At 41.7% G+C, this 24,273-nt stretch overlaps 1 protein-coding gene across 1 annotated transcript in view; it reads right to left on the reverse strand.

Annotated features, from left to right (window-relative positions):
- Positions 1-24,273, reverse strand: part of LOC129330255 (ceramide synthase 4-like) — a 67,406-nt gene that overhangs the window by 39,012 nt on the left and 4,121 nt on the right. The window contains exon 2 of the mRNA XM_054980292.1: positions 6,477-6,650. Within this exon, the coding sequence (XP_054836267.1) occupies positions 6,477-6,650 (174 nt within the window). The remainder of the gene's footprint in view (positions 1-6,476; positions 6,651-24,273) is intronic.

Here is a 24,273-nt window from a genome sequence, read left to right on the forward strand (position 1 = left end):
CTGGCCTGGCACTCACAAGCATGCTTCACAAACTGGATTGGTGTGTCTTGCTGTGCTGTTTCTGGTCCCCTTCATCCAATTCCAATGCTTCCCACCAGGCTCTCAAACAACTGTGCCAGCCTCTGGCCCACACATAGGCCTGCTGCTCTGGCTTTGGTGCTTTGTGCTGGCTGGCCTGGCACTCACAAGCATGCTTCACAAACAGGTTGCTGACCGTTCGTGGACCTCTTCTGGATTGGACTGCACTGCACTTGGAGGACATCGGCTTGGAGACCTCTGCGTGTGTGGAGGATCAACTTTGCTGCCGGACATCTGGAGAGGAGGACTGGTAGGGGTTTTTTTAAATTTGTTTTTTGAATTTATTGCTACTGCTGTGGCAATCTGCCAGCATATGCTTTAGTTTGGTCTTTATGGCTTGGGCTAAGAGGGACATTTGCTAGTTGGGCAAGAGGACATTGTTTGGGGGTTGGGGGGGTTCAATATTGATTGTTGTGCTTGCTTTCTTTAATTTTTCCTTTGTTATGCTTGAGTGTGGGGGGTGGGCTTGATTTACTGTTTCCACCAAAAAATGAGTGTGCCATATTCAGGCCTACACACAGGCCTGCTCTGCAGGGTGGATGTGTTGTGTTTTACCACTGGTTGGCCCTAGCCTTTCTGGGGGGGGGGGGTCCTGCATGACCTGACTTTTAACTATGGCACCGCTTCCTCACAATGGCTTCTGGATTGTCTAGGCCCAAAGCATATCAGGGCCTTGACTTTTGGGGGTTGTGTGTGTGTTCAGCGTGTTATTGACTCTGTTAACATGATTCCACCTTTCTTGACAGCATCGCGGAAGAGAGGAGGACCAGCTGCACGACCGCCTGAACACTGCTGGACTGCAGGACTGGTGAGTGAGTCTGGGTTTACATTTGGGTGGGCTTAGGGGTGTGTTCTTGCTAGCTTGGGAGGGGGGAGGCACATTTTCAGACCACCACATCCACACCCCACACCGACACACCACAGAAACATTGTTCCTGCTAAATAGTGTCTTAGGTAGGTAGGCCAGTTGGTAGGTGTTAAGTGGCTAATTGCCCTCAATGTAATCGATAGGGAAACCAAGCGTAGTTTTTTTAAAAAAAAACTAAATAGGGACTCAGCAGGGAAAGCATTAGTGAGTGAGAGTTAGGTTTGAATTCTATATATATACACATTTGGAATAGCTGTCAATAGGCTTCCCATTAGTGCCCCCTTAACTAGGGTTCCACTGCCCATCTCTGGCACCTGTGGTGGTGCCAGGCCGGCCCGGGCATACTAGTGTGTGAGTGTCTAAGGCTGTCTGTCACCTACTGGGGTTTAGGGCCAGCTCAATTCCGGAGGAATTCAGCTGTTTGGCACGCTCAAGTTCCCCGACATAAATAGGGTTGCTTAAAAAGGAACTTGATAGTTCATCTCCAAGTCACAGAGCCACTAGAAGCACAGATTTAGAGCAGGTAACTTAGGTCTCGAAAACAAAGTTGACCTTTGTTTTCCCAAGGTTTTCTGATCAGTTAGTGTAGATTTCGGGAGGGAAAGTATGTCAGAGAGGGAAGCAGAGAGGGGCCCCGGGGGAAAGGCTAGGGAGAAATCTAGATGGGAGGAGGGGAGGGAGAGGGGGACTGCTGTGGCAGCCCCCCCATCTGAGCGGAGGAGGCCCTCCCCTGCACTGCTGCCGTTCACCAGCCTGGCTTCTGGTGACAGGAAGAGGGTCTGCAAGACTCTCTTTCCTGAGGCAGCTGCTGGAGGGCCACCCCCAACCCGGGTGCATGAGGCAGGGGCTGGCACTGGGCGGGGGCCTGCTGCTGAGGCTCCTCCTCCTCCAGTGGTTGCGAGCCAGCTGCTGGAGGAGGGGCAGCATGTGGTGTCTCCTGGGATGGACGTGGACCATGTGACTTTTCCATCCCTCATGATCACCCCAGGAACCCGGAGGATGTTAGAGGAACTGCCTGTGAGACCCCCCCTGGGGCAGTCCACCCCAGTTTCCTCTGAGGCCAGCAGCAGGCCTCTCGCGGCTGTGCAGGAGGAGAGGATGCAGGAGGAAGAGGCAGAGACTGGGGTGGAAGAGCCCACATCTCTGCCCCTTCAGCCTCGACCATCCCCGACTGCCCGGCCGAGAGTGGGACACGGTGTGTCCGGCCAGAGCACCTCACATGAGGTGCCTCAGGGTGGGCCCGAAAGCGCTTCTACTGGGAAGCGTGGGCCGGCCTGTTACTCCGACATCTGGAAGCACTTCCAAACAACGGAGGATACCCGAGCAGCCCAGTGCCTGCATTGTAGGCAGCGCGTCAGCCGTGGCAGAGATGCTGTGCATCTCACCACGTCTGGGATGAGGAACCACATGAAGAGGCACCACCAGGCAGTGCTTCTTCGGGAGGAGAGTTCAAGTGGCGCCACACAGCCGCCAGCTAGCCAGAAGGAGGCAGGCTCCTCTGGTGCTCTCACCCCAAGGGTTCCTGCAGGGAAGGGATGCCAAGCCTCTCTCCCGGAGATGCTTGGTATGCAGGGCCCTAGTGTGCCCAGAGAGGGGATCCGGAGGGCGAGCCGGCGCATCACGTGCCACATCGTCAACATGGTAGTGGTGGATGGGAGACCGTTTTCCATAGTAGAAGACATTGGCTTCTCAGGGCTGCTCCATGATTTCTTTCCCTGGTACACCGTCCCTGCTCGCCCGATGTTGAGCAGATCGGTGGTGCCCTCGTTTTACAGGGCTGCCAGGGACCATGTGAAGGCACAGCTTCACTTCAAGTGAAGGCCACTTCACATCCGACATCTGGACCTGCCCAAGTGTGCAGCAAGCTTACCTCTCACTTACTGCTCACTGGTGGGAACCTGAGGCGGTTGTGGGTGGGTGCCGGGGGGAGGTGCCTAGAACAGCTAGCCAGGGAGGGATGGGAGAACACCGGGCCAGCTACAGCAAGTCATTGCTTCACGCCGAGGTGCTCGACGTGTCCCACGTGGCGGAGAATATTGCTGCCACCTTGAGGAGACAGTTGGAAGAGTGGGGTAGGCCAGGGACCCACCACCGTGGGATGCATGGTGACGGACATCTGTCCAAGACAGAAAGTGTTTTTGACCCATTTTGCGCCCCCGCTGTGCAACCCACATCTTGTAATGCTGGTTACAAGTTTTGCTGATTGTCTAATATTAATTGAGTTGTGTGTTATGTTTGTGTAGTGTGAATCGCTGCAAGCATGCTGTTTCCATGCCCTTTTGTGCCCTGCTGCTGTGTAAATTTAAGCAGTTCATGGAATAAAGTGTTTTTGAAAGCTCTTGTTATGGTTTTGTTGAATCTCTGATTTGAAGTTGGTTGTGTTAATTTTGTCTAGGGGACTTCTGTTTTCATGCCCTGTTGTGCACTCCTACTGTATAACCCAATTCAGTTCAAAAATTTTAGAGTTTGTTAAAAAAAAAAAATTTATAAGATTCTCTGATGTGTAGTGAATTTTGTAGTCCTTTTGTGGGGGGGGGGACAATTAGTGTGCTTTGTTGTGATTTGTTGATCTATTGTACTTTGAAAGTGATAAAGTTTTTTCAAACTGGAATCCTTGTGTGTGTGTTCCCTTCTTTGATATGAGGTTGGTTCCCAGCATTGGGAACAATGGGGCAGGCTGGCCAGCCTTCTCTGTAGGTGTGTGTGTGTGTGTGTGTGTGTCAGGGGGTGGTTGTCTGTGTGTCAGGCCAGGTGCTCTTTCCCACGGACAAGTTGGCACTCAGGAGTGTTCCCATTGTGGCACCCCTGGGCTGTGCGGATTTGCCCTGGGAAAGAGAGTTTAGAAGTTCCCAAAGGGGGAGGGCTGGCCAGCCTGTTCCTGGGGTTATGGTGGGTGTGGGGCTGCTGGGGTGGATTTGGGTCTGTGAGGGGCTAATGTGGGGATTTGGGTCTGTGTGTGGCAGCTGGGGGGGAATTGGGTTTGTGTGGGGCTGTAAGGGGTGGACTTTGGAGGCTGAGCCCCCCAAAGAGCACCTACTTGGGGAGGCCATGAAATGGCCCCCCCAAGTGGGAGCAGGCTGAGCCTTGTTGGGGGGTGGGAGGAAAGGTGGAAGAAGGGCCCCCGAGGGTTGGCAAGACAAGCCAACAGGGCAAGACCCCTGGCAAGACAGGCCTCTCCCAGCTGTAGTAGAGAAAAGAGCACCTACTTGGGGAGGCCATGAAATGGCCCCCCCAAGTGGGAGCAGGCTGAGCCTTGGTGGGGGGTGGGAGGAAAGGTGGGGAAGGGTCCCTGAGGGTTGGGGGGCATTTTGCATGCAAAATGCCCCCCCTGGCAAAGGAAGCCTGCCTCTTCATTTTTCCCCTTAGGAAAAAATGAATGAAGATCATCATCAGCAACCTAAAGCTATGCCCTTTTTTTAGGCGAGGACAGGGGGACGTGGTTTGGGGTGCCATAACATGGCCTCCCAAAGTCCAATCAGTCTGAAACTTGGGGGGTTGTTAGAGTGGAGTTAGAGGAAGGCCCCCACCAATTTTGGGTTGATTCGGTTGAAAATGCCTCCCCCAGGCTTCAGAGAAGCCTGGGGGAGGCTTTTTCCCATTGAAAAAGCTAACCCGAATCAACCCGAATCAACCCAAATCGGCAAACCCGAATCAGCTGGGCAATTCGGGTTTCTGCTATACCCGAATCGGCTTCTCGATTCGGGTTTGCCAGATCCAGGAAACACGAACCAGGGTGCCTTTGCACACCCCTACTAGAGAGAATAAAAGGTCTTTATATGGACAACAGCTTAAAGATCAGGTTAGATGTCTAAACGGTCTAGCTCAGTGAAAACTTGAAAAGGGGTACATCAAGGTGTATTTTGACTCCATCACTTCTTAAAGATTATGGTATTTAGTAGAAGAGCATTATTATAACTGGCAAGGGATGAGAAACTTCTGGAAGAGGTATCAAGCTTTAAACATTTGAGGTTATGTTCCATTATTTAGGCTCTTGAACAGTAATTGATTATGATAAGCATAACCTTGAAAATTTTATCTTTGGTATCTTAAGATTTTATAGGGAGAGAGGGGGTTGTCTGATTTTTCCAACCATGAAAATTTATAAAATGGAATTACTGCCCCAGCATCTATTCTGAGACTGTGTTTAGGGCTCTGGAAATCTCCTGTCTTCAGAAGTTGCTCAGATCTCATTTGCCCACCTGTTGTTAGCTGTTCTTTCTTATTTATATTATTTATTTATTAAACTTCTATTCCATCCTCCCCGCGAGTGGGCTCAGGGCAGTTCACATCATTTAAAACCAGTAAACATAATTTCACAATTATGACTTCTTTCCCACACTGTGACACCGAGAGATCTCTGTCTTTTGATGCTACACCTCTGAAGATGCCAGCCACAGCTGCTGGCGAAACGTCAGGAACTACAACGCCAAGACCACAGCTATACAGCCCAGAAAATCCACAACAACCATCGTTCTCCAGCCGTGAAAGCCTTCAACAATACTTCGACAATACATAATTTCACAATATCTATAAAATTCCATTTAAAAACATTACAAAATCACACTCAGTTTATACAATAATAAATAGTTTTCCAGATGGCAGCAATCACTGTTTAGGTATATTCGCCAGCAATTGGATAGTAAAAACAGGGTGGTAGACAGACCAGAGGGCAGATTAAAATCAATCACTCATCTCCCCTTCCCTACAAGGCCAACACAAGATGGCGCCACAGGCAGGAACTCTGTATGGGTCCTGCGGGTTGAAACAGAATTTTACCTGTTTTTAACATCTACTATAAAGAGTTTTAATACTTGGTTATAGCCACTAACATCTTGTTATAGCTATCAGTGATTGAACAACTTAGCCATATATATTGGCTTGGAAAGCTACAGCTTGCCAAGAGAGCTGGTGCGAAAACTTACTGGGCATTCCAAAGGGGCCTGGATTCAGGTTGGCTTGGCTCGGCTTGGCTATTCAATTGCCCAGATGCTGAATAATAATAACAACAACAACAACATTCAATTTATATATCACCCTTCAGGACAACTTAATGCCCACTCAGAGCAGTTTGCAAAGTATGTCTTAGCCCCACAACAAAACACCCTGTGAGCCATCCTAAGCAGCAGTCTGAAGAGGCAGCAGAGAAACAGTCCAGATAAATAAATAAGGGTTTTGGTGTTAGTATAGGATCTGGGAAATGCAGGTTTGAATCCCCATGCTGCCCTTTTCTCTCAGCTTAACCTACCTCCCAGGGTGTTTGTTATGAGAAGAAAATGGAGGAGGGGAAAGAAATGTAACTTGCTTTAGGTCTTCAACTGGGGATAAAAATGGAGTATCAGTAAGTGAATAAAAAACAAGAGTATTGATTGATACTCCCTGAGAGCATGAAGACAGCAAACTTGGAGAGGTCTGTTTGAGACACTTTTCCATTAGAACAGCTATCTGTTTCTTTTGCATGGGAATTGCCATGAAAGATAAGAAGGTAAATATTTGGCTTGCACTGACATGCTTGCAATGGGATAACACTTGCCTTTGGAAGACAACCCGGAGGATGAGGAGGAGAGCTGTAAAAGGGATGCTGAGGAGGAGGTGACAGGGCTGAGGGTAGCGGATCTCTTCAGTCTCTTTCATGTCCTCCCAGGAGAATCCTGGAGGAAACCAAAATTCATCTTTCCACAGCCACTTGGTTATGGGCAGCATTACCCTGTTGACAGGGGGGAAAGAAAAGGCCAGTAAAAATCAGCAGAATTCATCATCACAGCAGATTCTTTGCAGTCCATGAAAAAGATTTCAGAGCTCTCTAGAAGACTGGGCCACCATTTGAACCCTTGATGCTGAAACCATCTGATGGCCTGGAGGATGGACACTCCTCCCTCAGTTCCCTTTTCGCCAGTGCAAAGGGAGGATCTCCACTACTGTTCTCCATTATTTCTTCACCTCATTTTTTAGGCTGAGGAGACTTTTTTTCTCTTAAAGTTTCTTTTAAAATCATGAATAGTCATTCAAGAGAGAAATAATACTACATTTAAGGAAGAAAAGGTTCTGCTTTCCCATTTGTCATTAGGGGCCAAAAGGGGCCTGTTATGAGCCTCGGCCTAGTGGGCCTAGTGGCTCTGGTGAAGCCTGCACTCAAGTTACTGCAAGGCCTACATTTCCCAGGTTCCCTTTGGCCCCTGTGATTGGGTAAGAGGGGATTCTGAGGGGAAAATTGCACCAATAGGAAAGGAGGGAGATGGTTCCTGAGAGAAGAGATAAAAGGCCTCATCACAGGGGGAGGGTGTTCACTTCTAGGGAGCACAGCTGAGGAGAGGCTGCTGCAGACGGAGTGTTCCCTCATCCAGAAGCGGTGAGACAGTTGGAAGCCAGTAACCAGAGGACAGTTAAGAGCAGTCTAGTTAGACGCGTTAGGGTATTTTATTTTTGTTTGTTCACCAACCTTTACTATTTTCTTTAATCTACCAAGTTTAAGAACTATTATTAATAAACCTTTTAAATAAAGTTCTTTATTATTCTGCCTGGGTCCTCATGCCTCATTTGGTCATGTACTAAATCAAACCTACTGGGAAAGAATCAACAAAAGGTGTTAGTGGGGTGCTCTGGGCCCTTCTTTCGGAAACCTGTACCAGAGTGGTGGCGGCCTACAGTCAGCTACCCTGGGCACCAGCAGCTGTGACAGGGCCTCTTCAAGATTGTGCCAACTGTATCTTTAAGATGACATGTTCTGTGGACCTTCGCTGCCTAGGGAATCATGTGACAGAGCTGCCTGCTCTTTCTGCCACCAATTTACCTAGGAGGCATGACCTCATAGAGCCCTCAGTTGAAATCAGCTCTTTTCAAAGGCTTTGGCTGAATACCAGCGTGAGAAGTGGTACCCTGCCTGGCTGCCTTGGTTGTGATGGGAGAAGCTTGGAGGAGTGGCCTGACAGACCTTCCTCAGAATGGCTCTGTTACGACCCTTACTTTCTTTTGGGTAGATTTTACCTTTAATCTTTCCCTTACACTCTCTGAGTAGATTGCTGCCGCCAGGAATATTATATTCCAAGATATTTTATTTAAATTTTCCCTTTGGTAATGTGCCTAAGCGTCAGGCTCCTTCATGGTTCTATGTGGCCCTGAGGATAGGAATTGGCTATAGCAAATACAGCTACTCTTGGGATATAACAAAACAAAACAAACTTTTATTTTGTCAAGAAGCGTATCAGTTTCATAAAAGTAGTTCTCAGTTCTTAAAGTTAATTCATTTAAACTCATTCACACAGATCTCTTCTAAGGCTTCACACACACTTAGCCTCTTTCTCTGACTCAATATTTCTCTCACAGACGTGCTTGAAGATACTCAAGCAGCACACAGCTAGCCTGCCATCTATAATTTCTTCTGACTGAAACTTTTCTCTCCACTCTCAGCCTAAACTGCATTCACTCTGCCCACACTCTCAGTCATCAACCAATCATATCACTCACTCATCCCTCTCTTTCACCCCCACTTTCACCCCTCACCTTCTCAAACCAAGCATTTAAAGATACATGCCCACATTTACTTGAAATCATTACAGGCTCTTTTTCCTTTTTTAAAAAAACTTTCCCCAAATTTTTATTTAGTTATGCTTAATAAATAGTTACAATATTAAAGGGAAGTTGTTATACAATGGTATCTAATAAATTTTCTATTATGTATGTTAATGATGGTTTACATACCATGATAACAATGAGTTTTTTTACAAGCAGGTGTTTCATCTTTGGATTTCAAATAGAGGTTAATAAACTTAAATAATATTCTAAAACCTGACATTACTATTGAGAATTCTTTGTATATACAGAAACAATTGTATTATTTTTGGTAATAATCAGATTATTATTGAAGATAATATTTGAAACAGATTCTTTTATAGTAATGATTAAATAGGTATTATTATAAAGTCAAACCTTTTATGGATCAATTACAGATATTAATAAACAAGGTGTCCTTATGTCTTTTTTTTTTTTGAAAAAATTTTTATTGGGTTAGGATCAAATGTTTACACATTACAGTCAATATTCCCATTTCCCAATTTCTAACCCCCTCCCTTTCCTCCCCCTTTTTGTTGACTTCCAACAGTTTTCCAACCCTTTGTCCCTTTTCCCTTACTCCTTTTAATCTCCTCTATCTAACAAATATATATTCTCCCTTTATTCTAAGCAATACTTCTTTAACTATTTTTAATACTCTGTACCCTGACTATGAGTCCCATTTTCCATAATGGATAAACAATTTATCCCATTTTTCATTATTTCACTTTCAAATATTTCTATATATCATAAACTATGTAAACCATACATTCATATAAATCAACCAGTTTAACTTATACTCTATATGTTATTCATTCTATCTATAAGGTGTCCTTATGTCTTGTTAGATTAAATGCCCAAATATTTCACTGAGTTTCCCGCTATCACACATCCTGATACTTCTTGGATTTTTTTTCTTCCTCCTGCTTTGTTAAAAATTTAGGGATAATTTTTGTTTTTTTCTTGTTAATTTTAAATCCTGAATATTTACCGAACTTCATAAGCTCTTCCATCACATCTAGTATTGTCTCCTGCAGGTTCAGAATTGTCAAAACCACGTCATCTGCGTAGCATTTCAATTTGAATTCTTCATCATCCACTTTTAAACATTTGATTTTGGGGTCTTGCCTTATCTTGGAAGCTAGAATTTCCATTGCCAATATGAATAGTTGTGGTGACAAAGGGCATCTTTGACGGGACCAGGAAGTAATCTTGAAGGTTTTTAGAGACATTTACCTTTGTTTTTTTCTTCTCTGCATTTTGTTTATGCATATTTCTCTTGTTTTTTGCTTTTGGTTTCTGTTACGATGATTTAATTTGAGGCTTTAGGGTGTGGAGGGACAGCTCACTTTCCAAGCATCCTTCTCCCTTGGAGCCAGAGCCACGCCCCCCAGAATGGCTCTTTTCAAAGGCCTTTGCTATACACCAGCCTGTACCAAAGGTACCCTTCCACTCCCTGGCTGCCCTTGCTTCCAAGGTAAGAAGTTGGAGGTGCAGTCTGGATTCCAAACAGCTCTTTTTCACAGTTTTTTGCTGCCTACCAGTTTGAATATTGTCATTGCTTCCCCTCCTTCTCTTGCCTTGACTGGAATCCAAAGAGTTATGGTTTAATACAGCCTTACAGTTCATAGCAGCACTTTGAGAAAGGTGCCAGTAAGACCAAAGGCATTCTTCATTATTGTGTGTCCTCCATTTTGAGTTCAAAACCATTTCTCTGTTGATCTCGGTTCTGAGTCCTCTTGCCTAGTTCTAAGGGATAACATAATTACATCACTATGTTATCCCTTAGTTTTACCACCATGCTTGACAGTCATGCTTAACTTTAAGGGGCTATTTTGAGGAGAGGCATGGCTTGTTATTGCCATCTCCATGGGGGAGTGTGGACCCAACTGCAAACTTGTTTAGGGGGCAAGACTGAACAAAGTCTCTCCTCTCGATTCCATGGTAACCTTTGGAACCATCTAGGAGGTAATAACCTTGGGCTACCTGGCTGCTTCTGTTTTTAATAGAGATCATAAACCTGCACCTCTAAAGCCAATCCTTATGAAGGCAGTTTTTCCTCTCATTTCTGTGTATGCCCACACTCCCTTCTTCCCACTAGAGTGGCACTTACTTGTGCCAGGGTTCTCTATCTCATTGCTCTTTCTGAGAGAGATTTCTTATTTCCATTAGGTTCAGCCTCGAGTCATTCCTAAAGGACTCTATTTGTAATGAAAGCGAGTGTGGTATACTGGTTAGAACTTTGGGCCTCCATGTAGGAGATCCGAGTTCAAATGCTGTTTTGCCTTAGAGGCTTGCCTGTGACCTTGGGCCCATCACATTCTTTCAAACTGACCTATCTTGCAGGGTTGTTGTTAAGATGAAATGGGAAAATATTTTAAGGCACTCTGAATCCCTATTGGAGATAAAAGTGGGGTATAGATAAATCAATCAACACAGCCATCTTTTAGAGAACATCTTATGTTTCTACTCAAATCTGGTGCCGTACAGGAATAGAGAGTGTCTACAACCTGCTGCCTCCAGTGATGACTTACATACTGGGAATTAATGAGATACTATACCTAAAAACTATAATGAGGGTTTACTGAAACTAAATAGACAGACAATGGAATAGTGATGAAAACATAGATCAGGGAAAATACTTCAAATTTTACAGAACAACACAGTGAAAACATTCCTTCTCTCTTCCCATGTCATATCTTATTATATAAAAGGCAAACCGTGTTCCTGACAACTCCTCAACCACAGAGACTAGCATTTGGAATGGCATAGATGAGGGGAGAGGGGAGGCTGGTGTGAAGGAGCAAGTTGGGGCATCCACCTCCCCAACTCTTTCTTGCCTGTTGGTGCAACCTCACCCCTCCCTGAGCCAGGACTTAGGAAACTTGGGTGGTGGTGGTTAGTTGGACATTCTGAACGTGGGTCTCCTCCCATATGTGAGTGCAAAGCACGCCCTAAATTTCACAAAGTTCCCCCTACACATTCTTGCCCCACCACTGTGAGTACCCTCTCCTGCCTCACACTGTAAGTCCCCATGGAAAGGAAGAGATTCCAGCTGCCTCCTTCTCTACCTGGGCTTCAAAAGTGCTCTGGCCAGAGGTTATGTAGGATGCTTGATGAGCTGATTGGGTGGTGAAGGGGCTTTGCTGCCACCAGGACATGAGCCAATTGGCCCCTGCATAGTCTGCATCCTATACTCTGCTACACAATAGGCACTTATGGGTTATGCAATCATTTTTGTGGTGTAATTTTCTGCAGCTGCTGGGGGCATTTCCATGCCTGAAATGGCTTAGGGAGTCAACTAAATCATGCCTCATCCCCAGCACACCCCCTGGCCTGCCCCCCAGCCCACCAGTGCAGAGACCTATACCCTGGTTATGCCTATACATAGCCAGTGGAGCAGTGCCAGGCCACTACACTGGCATGAGGGAGTTACGCTGGCATAAGTCTGAGATAAGTCTGTGTGATTCCTAGCTAGCTTACAGGATGCATTCGCCCTCCCTCCCTCAGGATTGTGCTGTAAATTACCTTATGCAGTTTGCTGCTTCAGATACACAAATGGTTGCACAATATTGCTTAAGGTGGAGAAAATAGACAGAGCTCAAGATTTCTGCCCTGTAATATGAATGTTCTGAGGGTTCTTAATTAAATTTAATGGTAGCAAATTTGAGACAGATGAAAGAAGGCTATTCTATTGGCTCAATATTAGCTTGTGGAATCCACTGCCAAAAATTGTGCTAGCGGTTGTATAATGAGATGGAGAAAATGGATGGAGAAAGTTATTTCCATACTGTAATTTCAAGACAGATGAAATGCTTTTTCATTAGATTTTGGATAGAGAAAACAAAGTTCTACTGCTCAAGGATCATAATTAGCTTGGAATTCACTGCTAAAAGATATTATGATGGTTGGCACCCCCACTATGCCTCAGTGTTGAACTGGGACATTGCCGGCATCAGGAGGAAAAGAGTTGCCCTCATTGAGGACTTGGCAGAAGTGATGGTGCGAGAGTACCTTTTCAAGAGCAGGAGCCCATGAACTGAGGGTCATTTCGACCTACTTGTCCATGAATCTGCTGGGGAAAGGCATCTTTGGTTTCTACCCTGTGGGTTAGATCCATTATTTTTCCAGGTCTTGTGCTGCTGCTGCTTCCACAGCCACCCCATCGTCAAGGTAGGTTCTGTTGATGGGCACTGCTTCCAAACCAGAGGGAGAGATCCATCACCATCATGTTTCCTGAGTGGGAACAGTCTCTCTCCTCTACAGAGCCTTTGCACAGTGGTGAAGACATCTATCCTTTTCTTTCCAGTCTGTCGCAGCTACACCATCCAAGAGGTGGTTCTGAAGATGGCTACCTTTTCTCAACAGGCAAAGCATCCTCCCCTGTTCCATCTCTCCCATCGGGTGGCCATTGAGTTGCCTGCCCTGAACATGGGGAAGGCATCCATCCTTTCCCTTTTCCATTGTGGGAATCATATTGCCGAGGTCAGCTGAGGCTGATGTGAGGAGAGAAAACATATTTTTAACAAGTGCCCTTCCCCAATTGAAAGACATGCTAAGCTTGGTCCCAGAGGTTGGCTCTGCCACGGAGACTGCTGGGAACACACATTGGTGGGGAAGGCATCTATCCATTCCCTTTCCCATCACATTGCAGAGGTGGCTTTTGGTACATAGGATGGGGGGAAGCTTCTTATTTTTAGCAATTGTCCCTTCCCATTGAAAGACATGCTAAGCTTGGCCCCAGAAGTTGGCTCTGCCACAGGGACTGTTGGGGACAGACATCAGTAGGGAAGGCATCCATCCGTTCCCTTTCCCATCACGTTGCTGAGGTAGGTTTCTTTTTTTTTAATAAAGTTTTTTATTTTTACTAGAAATAGGGAATACAGAATAGAAGATTGGAAAAAGAAATTCATATTATACAAATCTAATACATTGCACCATTCAATCTAATATATTTCTTATTACACCATTATATTCTGCAGATCAGCTATTTATTTGCACATTTTTCCATGTATTTTTAGTATTGTCCATCAAGGTCTTCTTCTTAACTAAAAGCTAAGTTTCTTCAATCTTCTTTTGTATCCAATTGTAAAATGACTCCCAAATGTCATTATGTATTATGCTATCAACGTCTTTCAATAAACTCAAAAGTTTATCCATTTCATCTGTCTCAAGTATGCTTTCAATCAGTTTTTCTTGTGTTGGGATGGCTGTCAGTTTCCAAAATCTCACATATAAAATCCTGGCTGTTGTAATTGTTCAAAATCAATTGTTTTTGGTTTTTGTTGACTGGAACCATTATGTGATTTAGTAAAAAGGGTTCCAGTTTCAGAAGTAAAGAGATCTTGAGTATCTGTTGAATCATTCTATGAACCATCTTCCAGAATTCCACCGCTTTTTTATACGTCCACCACATATGGAAGTATGAACCCGGAATATTTTCACATTTCCAACATTTACTTGACATATTTAAAGACATTTTAGCTATCCTAATGGGAGTTAAATGCCACCTATAAAACATTTTGTATATATTTTCTTTCAAAGAAGCCAATTTTGTTACCCTTAAATTGCCTTCCACATTTGCGACCATTGCTCTAAATCTATTGTGTACTCCACATTCTCTGCCCATTTTATCATAGTATCTTTAACTTTCTACCCCTGTAGTTTTACATTTAGAAGCATACCATATATATTCTTTATCATTTTAACATTAGTGCCACACATTATCATATCAATATTCTCATCTGTTTCATAGAAACCCATTACCTTTTTTGTATCTAGATTCCAATTGTGCCTGGCCCTACTACCCCATCTCAATATCTAAATCTGCCATTTCTTTTGAGTTTTTTAGTAAGCCACCTGATTTCAGTAATTCCTTATAAGTGGGGGCTTTCCCCTACCTTTTCAAGGTGGGTTGTATAAATGCTTCAATTGGGGATACCCATAGGGGAATTTTCTCATAGAAGGTGTATCTTACTCTTTCCCAGACCGACACTAATGCCTTCCTTATCCAGTGATTTTTGAAGTATTTATGATATTCCCATTTTTTATACCAGAGAAATGCATGCCAGCCCATCAGTAAATCATGTCCTTCCAGATTTAAAAGTCTTTCATTTTCCAAAGTAATCCAATCTCTTAGCCAAGTCAATGCACAAGCCTTATAATACAACAGCCCATATGGTAAGGTAAAACCAGCTTGTTCCTTTGTATCCTGCAACGCTTTCAGCTTGATTTGTGGTCTTTTATTCTGCCAAATAAAGGATTGTACAGCCTGATTAATTTCTTTGAAAAATGTTTGGGGTACCCCAACTGGTATGCTTTGAAACAAATAAAACTCTTGGAAGGACATTCATTTTTATCACTGCAATTTTTACAGTGATCACTGCAATTCTTACCAAATCCTTCCATCTTTCCAAATCTTTTTTGATTGCTTTTATTAGTATCATATAATTATAATTTTTTGTTTGTTTGTTTGTTTCCCTTTTGCCTTCTGCGATTTTGGTCCCTGTATTTTTTCTTTCTCCCATTCCAGGATATAAACATATGTTTTTGTGGTTTTTGTTCCTTTTCATCCTTCCCTTTTCTTAATGGTGGATTATTTTTTATTACTAAAGTTTGGCTGGACCTCTACTTGGTTGGATCTTCATTCTTTATTTTTTATTTTTTGGTTTCTTTTGGGGGGGCTCCCAAAATGGAGTACAAAGTAATTGAATCTGTGTAGTTCCTCTCACATTTCTTGTAGCTTCAAAAAGAAGGAGATCTCCCAAGACTGTAACTTCCAGGGCATAAATTTGTCCAGCAAGAGAGAATGTTGTGTTTTTTCTCCTAGAAAGATATTTAAATATTGTCTGGCTGGGACAGGAACTGTTTGAGAACATTGTGGTTTATGAACCAAAACGCTTTTTTCTATCTTAAGTGGCTAGAAGGAGGGAGTGGGGTAAATGAGACCTGACTACTTTTAAGTTACTGAGCTGAGGATAGATAGTAAAAATAATAGAGTGGAGATATTTGTTTAAAGATGTTGCCAGGTAAAGAAAAAGAAAAAGGCCAAAAACCATCCCCTAGAAGCCTCAAATCTGTGACATCAGCTATGGCACAGACATCTATATCCACACAGGCATCAATCCAGACAATACAGGCTAGCATGGTCCAGTTGCTTGACCAAATGAAAACTATGAATGATAGGTTTGAAGAGTTCCAGAATGAGATGAGAGAAACCAAGAAGGATGCAGCTGTACTAACATCTAAGGTGCAAGAAGTGGAGGAGAAGACTCAACAGAATGAAGATAAGATTGAGAAGGTATCCAAAAGCCAGTTGATGATGGAAACTAAACTGATAACCTTACATATGGAGAGAGCAGCATTGATGCTGCATTTGCAGAATGTGAAGGAGGAAGAAGGAGAAAATACCTTAAAGGTGGCATCAGGGCTATTGGCAGTAGCACTAAATATTCAACCAGAAGAAATGGAAACAGAGATAGACACGGCCTATAGGATCAGTTCATCCTATGCAAAAAAGAACAAAAAACCACGGGAAATCCATGTAAGATTTATCAGACACAGAATCAGAGATGATATTCTTAAAGCAACATGAGAGGCTACCTTGAAGTGCCAAGATGAAGAAGTGATAGTCCTACGAAATATTCCATGGGAGGTGCGAATGAAGCGAAGGGAATATGGATTTCTGATGGATTTACTACGCACAAATGGAATACAATATAGATGGTTGATACCAGAGGGACTACTTTTTAACTTCAACGGACAAAGGTTCAACATTAACTCAATTCCTAAAGCACAAGCATTTGTTCAAAAGCATTTGATGGCGGACCAGAAATCCAAGGAAGGCAAGGGAGAAGAAGAAAATGTAAGCCCACAGTCTGAATCAGAACCAGAAACAGAAGATGGAGCAAGAGGAGGAGTACAGAGCAGGAAGCAAACCAGAGAAGAAAATAAACAAGGTAGTAAGAGAGGCAAGAAGTAATGGCCAGTAACTCTCTAGAAATACTCTCAATGAATATTAATGGATTGAATTCCCCTCAAAAAAGAAGAAGAACGTTTACATACCTGAAAAAATTTAAAGCAGAGATTATATGCCTTCAAGAAACCCATATCAGAGATAAAGAGGAAAGGCTCCTGAATTGTAAACCTGGGATACACATTCATTGCAGCAGACAAAGTTAAAAAGAGAGGTCTAGTAACATATATACAGGGAAGATTGAACCCAAAATTGATCTATGCCTGTGACCAGGGAAAAATTCTTATGACTGAACTTCAGAAAGGTCAAAGAAAAATCTTGGTAGTGAATATATATGCCCCAAGTGAGCAACAAGAAAAATTCTTTCAAAGACTTTCAGAGCAAATATCCAAATTGAAATACAATGACATATGCATTGTTGGAGACTATAATGCAGTAGTGGACAAAAAGCTGGATAGGAAATGTGAAGAATGGGGGAAAAGGGGGGAAGTGCTTCCTAAAAAATTCTTTGAAATAGCTGAAGAAATGGCCCTTGTAGATCTAGGGAGAACACGAAACTTGAACTCAACTAATTATACTTTCTACTCTGACAGACACAAATCTTGATCACGAATAGATATGTGTTGGGCCTCAACATCGTTAGTGGCTGATATGGAAGAAATAGACATTTTGCCACAAGTGATTGGAGACCACAACCCTCTGTTAATAAAGATAAAAGAAGGGAAAAGACAATTTAGGTGGAGACTAAATACAAGTTTATTAAAAGACAAAAAAAGAAACCATTTCCAAAGAAATGGAATGGTATTTCAAACAAAACTTAAATAATGAAACTACCATAGATATAGAATGGGATGCAAGTAAGGCTTTCTTCAGAGGACTGGCAATTAGATATGCGGCAGGTAAAAAGAAAGAGAGAAACAAAGAATATCAAAATTTGGAAACAAATCTAAAAAAAGAGGAATATAACTTTAAAAATGCTCTTGAAAACAGTACATCAAAAATGAAGATAAAGATACTTCAACATAAACTTAATTTGATGTTAACGGAGGAGATGGAGAAGAAAATTAAATATGCCAAACTAAAATACTTTGAAAATGCAAACAAACCTACAAGATGGTTAGCTTACAAACTAAGGAAAGAAAATACCAAAAGACAAATAATGTCACTGACTGATGAAAAGGGAGAGGAGAAAGTTCTTCAGGAAGAAATAAAGAAGGTGGTTGAATCCTACTATAAGAAGCTCTATGGGGAAATGACTGCTCAACCAGAACAACAAGATGCCTATTTGAAAAAAATGAGATTAAAGAAATTCAGTGAGGAACAGAGGAAAATTCTAAATGACCCAATCACTATGAATGAAATAATACAGGCCTTTAAAAAGCAAAACAAGGGGAAATCTCCCGGCCCAGATGGCATGCCAGCTGAATATTATCAATGCTTTAAAGAAACCTTAATTCCTTTAAGAAGCTGGTGGAAGAAATATGGGTTACAGAATCCATACCAGAAACATGGAAAGAAGCTACAATATCCTTAATACCAAAGGATGGAACAGATTTGAAGGAAATCAAAAACTATAGACCAATCTCCCTGCTGAATGTAGATTATAAAATCTTTGCAACTATATTATCAAGGAGAATGAGGAAACTAATGGACCAGATGATCCACCAAGATCAGGCCAGCTTTTTAACGGGATGACAGACTAGCCATAATATAAGAAAAATACTAAACATTTTGGAGTATTACGAAGCCCATCCAGAAAAACAAATGGCTCTGATGTTCCTTGATGCAGAGAAGGCGTTTGACAATCTCAATTGGCAATTTATGTTTAAACAACTAGATGAGATGCAGTGTGGAGAAAACTTTCTTAGAATAATACGAGGAATTTATGACAAACAAAGGACTAGAATCTCAATTAATGGCCAACTAACAGAACCAATAGAAATTGAAAAAGGAACAAGACAAGGCTGTCCATTATCTCCTCTCTTGTTTATACTGACACTGGAACCACTTATGGACAACATCCAAAACTCAGATGAGATCAGAGGAGCCAAAATTAAGAAGCAAGTATACAAAGTACAAGCATTCACAGATGATTTAGTTTTTATTTTAGAAGACCCTTTAACATCAATACAGAAGCTCTTGCAGGAAATCAAAGGATATAGAGCTTTGGCAGGATTAAAAATAAATATTCAAAAGACAAAGTTGATTACTAAAAATATCCAAAAATGACAGATGGAAGAATTAACTCAAAAATCCTAAATGTATTTTTGTATTTGTAATACAGCAATCTTTTAACTTTGTTCTTTCCTTTTGTAAGTGGATAACTTGAATTGCTGCTATATGCCAATAAAGGCTAACTTGACTTGAACTCAAAAATCGCAACTAGTAATTGAAAAGAAGATAAAATACTTAGGAATTTGGATGACTAACAGATGTAGCTCCTTATATGAAGACAATTATGGGATACTGATAAAAACTATCAAAAAAGACCTGGAAAGATGGAAAGATCTTCAGCTATCATTGACGGGAAGAATAGCAGCGATAAAAATGCATGTTCTCCCAAGAGTTCTATTTCAGTTTCAAAATATTCCATTAGGAATACCCCAAGTATTCTTTAAAGACCTTAACCAGGCTGTACAATCTTTTATCTGGCGGAACAAAAAACCACTAATTAAGCCGAAAGCCCTACAAGATATTAAGGAAAAAGCAGGCTTTGCCCTACCAGACTGGCTCCTATATTATGAGGCTTGTGTGCTGACCTGGCTGAGAGAGTGGATTACTTTGGAAAATGAAAGACTTTTAAACTTGGAAGGACATGACCTATTGATGGGCTGGCACGCGTTTCTCTGGTATCAAAAATGGGAAAATCATAAATATTTTAAAAATCACTGGATAAGGAAAGCACTAGTACTGATCTGGGAAAGAATAAGATCTACTTTTATGAGAAAATTCCTTTGTGGGTTTCCCCAATTGAAGCTTTTACACATCCTTCATTGAAAAATGAGGGAAAAACTCCTACCTATAAGATCTTACTGAAACCAGCTGGGCTATTAAAAAATCCAAAAGAAATGGCAGAGTTAGACATTGAGCTGGGATGGTGGGGCCAAGCACAACTGGAATCTAGATATAAAAAGACAAAACAGTGGGTTTTTATGAAAAGGATGAAAATATTGATCTGACACTATGTGGTACCAATGTTAAAATGATAAAGAAAATATATGCTATACTTATAGAGGCAAAATTACAGGGGGAGGAGGTCAAAGATACTATGATAAAATGGGCCGAGAATGTGGGACATACAATAGACTTAGAGCAATGGTCACAAATGGGGAAAAGTAATTTAAAGATGACAAAATCAGCCTCATTGAAGGAAAATGTATATAAAATGTTTTATAGGTGGCACCTAACCCCAATTAGGTTAGCTAAATCCTGCTTAAATATGTCAAATAATTGTTGGAAGTGTGCGAAGATACCGGGATCTTATTATCATATGGACATGCAAAAAAGCAGTGGAGTTCTGGAAGATGGTACATACAATGTTACAACAGATACTCATGACTCCACTACCTTTGAAACCAGAACTTTTTTTATTAAACCACATATCAGTCCCGGTCAATAAAGAGCAAAAGCATTTGATGTTGAATATAATTACAACAGCTAGGATTGCATATGCGAGACTTTGGAAAATGACAACTATCCCAACACAAAACCTGGTCAAAAAAATACTTGAGACGGCTGAAATGGACAAATTGTCGAGTTTATTGAAAGAATTGGACATTACAATCTATAATGACATTTGTGAGCCTTTTTACAAATGGATACACGATACGTTTGGAGAAATTTAATTTTCAACTAAGATGTGGTCCTTTATGGACATTATAGAAGATAAATGGAAAAAATTGCAAATAGAGAGCTGATTAGCAGAATACTAAGACATATATTAGAGTGAATGGTGCAATATAATAGATATGCAATTTCTTTTTTTTTTGTTCTTTCTTCTCTTTCTATCCCCATCTTTCCAAATCTTTTTTGATTGCTTTATTAGTGTCGTATAATTATCCTCATACAGAGAGCTGCATCTATTAGTCATCCAAATTCCTAGATATTTTATCTTCTTTTCAATTACAAGTTGCGATTTTGGGGTTAATTCTTCCATCTGCTGCTTCTGGACATTTTTTGTAATCAGCTTTGTCTTTTGAGTATTTTTTTAAAAATTAAAATTTTATTAATAAAATGCATACAATAAATTACAAGATAGCACAGATTAACAAGAAACAATTGGTAACTAAAACACAACCAATAACCAAATAACAATACTATATACAATGTAAAGTTACAGTGATAAGGCTTAAATTCTAAGAACTACATTATAGCAATTCAAAAACAAGATTTGTGAAACTTTGATACAGCCCAGATATTATTGTTTTCCAGATATTCATAGAATGGAGACCATTTCTCCTGAAAATTAGTGCTTTTGGGAAAGTGCTTGGCTTGATAAATTTTGTCACTCAATTTTTCCGTAATGAAATGATTCCAGATCTTGTTATGCCAGACAGATAATGTTGGAACACCATTACTTTCCCAATAAGTTGCAATAACACTCTTTGCAGCTGTTAGCAGGCTTGTTATAAGGTCCTTTCTTATTTTGGGAATGAGTAGGTCGTCCCATTGATCCAAAAAGATTAATTCAGGCTTTAGAGGGATTGTGTAGTTAGTGATGTCTTTAATTGAAGTGAGGATTTTCTTCCAAAAATTAACGACATGTTGGCATTCCCACCAACAGTGGGAGAATGTTCCAACCTCCCCACACCCTTTCCAACACTGAGGTGATAAAGACGAGTGAATTTGTGATAGTTTTTTAGGCATCAAATACCACCTGTTTATGATCTTAAAAGTTTGTAGTTTGGTAACAACTACTGGAGAGTTGTTTAAATTTGAAGACCATATTTTGCGCCATTTTTCAGATGTTAAATTAGTTTTGCAATCATCTGACCATTTAGTTTGATAATTTAGAGTCTTTTGGTTACATGTATTTAATATAATATTGTAAACTTTGGATATTAGGCCTTTGTAAGACAATTCTTGAGAATCTAATAGTTCTTCAAAATGAATTTTAGGGGTATTCATTATTTGATTAACATTGATTCTGTCTGTTAAGCTTTGGAGTTGCAAATCGAGGAGCCATTGAATCTTTTGGTGTGTCTTTTGTTCCAGTTCTAGTTTACTCATAAGACCATTATGCGTTGCAATATCTATCAATCTAAATTTTTGTGTTTGTTGCCAGAACTGATGAAATGAGTTACTCAGCCTTGGTTCTAGCATGGAATTTAATATAATTGGAGAGAATCTAGAGATATTCAGAAGAATCTTATGTCGAATTTGATCCCAAACCTTTAACGTAGCATTTAGGAAAGTATATTTTTTTATTTTAGAAGGACAATTATAGGGTTTTCCCCAAATAAGTTCAAGTAACGATCTTTTGATTAATAAAGGCTGAAAGATAAATGCCCATGAAGAAAGATTGTTGCTTGACATCAATTGAATAATGTTTATTAGTCTTGTAGCAATTTGGTATATATTTAAATCAGGGTAATTGAACCCATCATTCAGATTTGTCTAATGGTTTCAAAAGCAACTCTGGGTTTTTTATCCTGCCATAAAAATTTGTTTAATATATTTTGCCATTGAGATGAGTATGTGTGAGATATATAAATTGGTATCGCTCTGAGTATATATATTAATTTAGGAAGTATAAATGATTTGATGAGATAAAATCTATCTAGCCATGAAAGATTTAGACTATTGCAATTAGTTATACTGGATTTAATTTGAGTTATGATCTCTTTCTGATTTATTTGCAGTATGTTGCTAATATTAGCTGAGATATTTACTCCTAAGTACCTTATTTGAGAAGTTAATTTAAATTTGAATAGTGCTGCTATTAATTTGTCTGTAATTTCATCAGTATTTAGTGGCAGAAGATATGATTCACTTTGATTGACTTGTAGACCAGATATTAGTCCAAAGTCAGATAAAATTGGTTGTAGATGTTGGAGTGACACTAAAGGATCAGTTAAGTAAAGCAGCATATCATCTGCAAACAAACATTTTAAAAGTGTTTGTATCTACGCAGATTCCCTTCACAGATTGTCTGTCTCTTATAGCTACTGCCAAAGGTTCTCGGGCAATAGCAAATAGTATTGGTGAAAGTGGGCACTAGGGGTGTGCAGTTCGGGTTTCAGATACCCGAAAAAATCCGAAACAAACCTGTTTTGGTTTGTTTCGGGTTATCCGAAACGTTTTGGGTTTTCCGAAACGTTTCGGGTAACCCGAAACAACAATACCCGAAACGTTTCGGGCTGTTTTGGGTTTTTTTCGGAAACCAAGAATCGCCATTTTGATTTTGCTAGGCGTTTGCCTTTGCAAGGGTCTAGCAAAATCCTGCTGGAAGCTAAAGCTTCCTGCAGGCTCTTAGAAGAGGGGAGGGGGTGAGAAGGAGTGAGAGACTCACTCCTTCTTTCACCCCACACCCCTCTTGCATAGGAGGGAATCCTTTGCTTTACAAATGCAAGGTGCATTGATAGCATTGCACTTTGCATTTGCAAAGCAATGCCAGCAGAGATTCCCGCCAAAATGATCAGGTAGGGGAGGGGGAGCAGGAGGGAGGGTGACTGTAGGAGTTTGTGGGAGGTCATGCAAGGGAGGGGGGACTTTAAGAGTCACCAATCCCACTGCTGCATCCTTCTGCCAGTCAATAGATTCATATCTTTGGCTGAGGCTGCAGTAGGGGATTTAAATTTGTGGCAAGACTGGGACAGCTCTGTTGCTCACTGACTGTTGACTGAGAGAGGACTAAGAGAGGAGAGAGGCCGCACCTGGAGGACATCTGCCTGGAGGATCAATTGTGCTGGACATCCGGAGAGGAGGCCTGGTAGGAATTTTTTAAAAAATTTTTTGTAAATTTATTGATGCTGGGCCAATGTACTTACAATTATGCTTCACAAACAGGTTGCAGTTGACTGTTGCTGAGAGACTGCCTTCGTGGACTTCTTCTGGACTGGACTGTACCTGGAGGACATCGGCCTGGAGACCTCTGAGTGTGGAGGATCAACTTAGCTGCTGGACATACGGAGAGGAGGACTGGTAGGGATTTTTTTAAAATTTCTTTTTGGAAATTTATTGCTGCTGCTGGGCCAATCTGCTAGCATATGTTTCAGTTTGGTCTTCATGGCTTGGGCTAGGGGGACATTTTCTGGTTGGGCAAGAGGACAATGTTTGGGGGTGGGAGGGGGGTTCAGTACTGCTTGTTGTGCTTGCTTGATTTAATGTTTCCTGTGTTATGCTTGACTGTGGGCTTGATTTAATGCTTCCCAGGCTTAAAAACAACTGTGTGCCAGTTTCTGGCCCACACAGGCCTGCTCTGCAGGGTGGGTGTGTTGTGTTTTTCCACTGGCTGGGCCTAGCCTTTCGGGGGGGGGGATTCTTGCATGCCACCTGACTTTTAACTCTGGCACAGCTTCCCCACAGTGGCTTCATGACTGTCTAGGCCCAAAGCAGATCTGGGCCTTGACTTTTAGGGGTTGTGTGTGCAGCGTGTGTGACTCTGTTAACATTCCAACTTTCTTAACAGCATCACGGAGGAGAGGAGGACCAGCTGCACGACTGCCTGAACTTCGCTGGACTGCAGGACTGGTGAGTGAGTCTGTGGGTTTACAGCAGGGTGGGCTTAGGGGTGGGTTTTTGCTAGCTTCGGAGGGGGGAGGTACATTTTCAGAACACCGCATCCACACCCCACACAGACACACCA

This window comes from Eublepharis macularius, chromosome 5, assembly GCF_028583425.1.
Source record: "Eublepharis macularius isolate TG4126 chromosome 5, MPM_Emac_v1.0, whole genome shotgun sequence".
Lineage (NCBI taxonomy): Eukaryota > Metazoa > Chordata > Lepidosauria > Squamata > Eublepharidae > Eublepharis > Eublepharis macularius.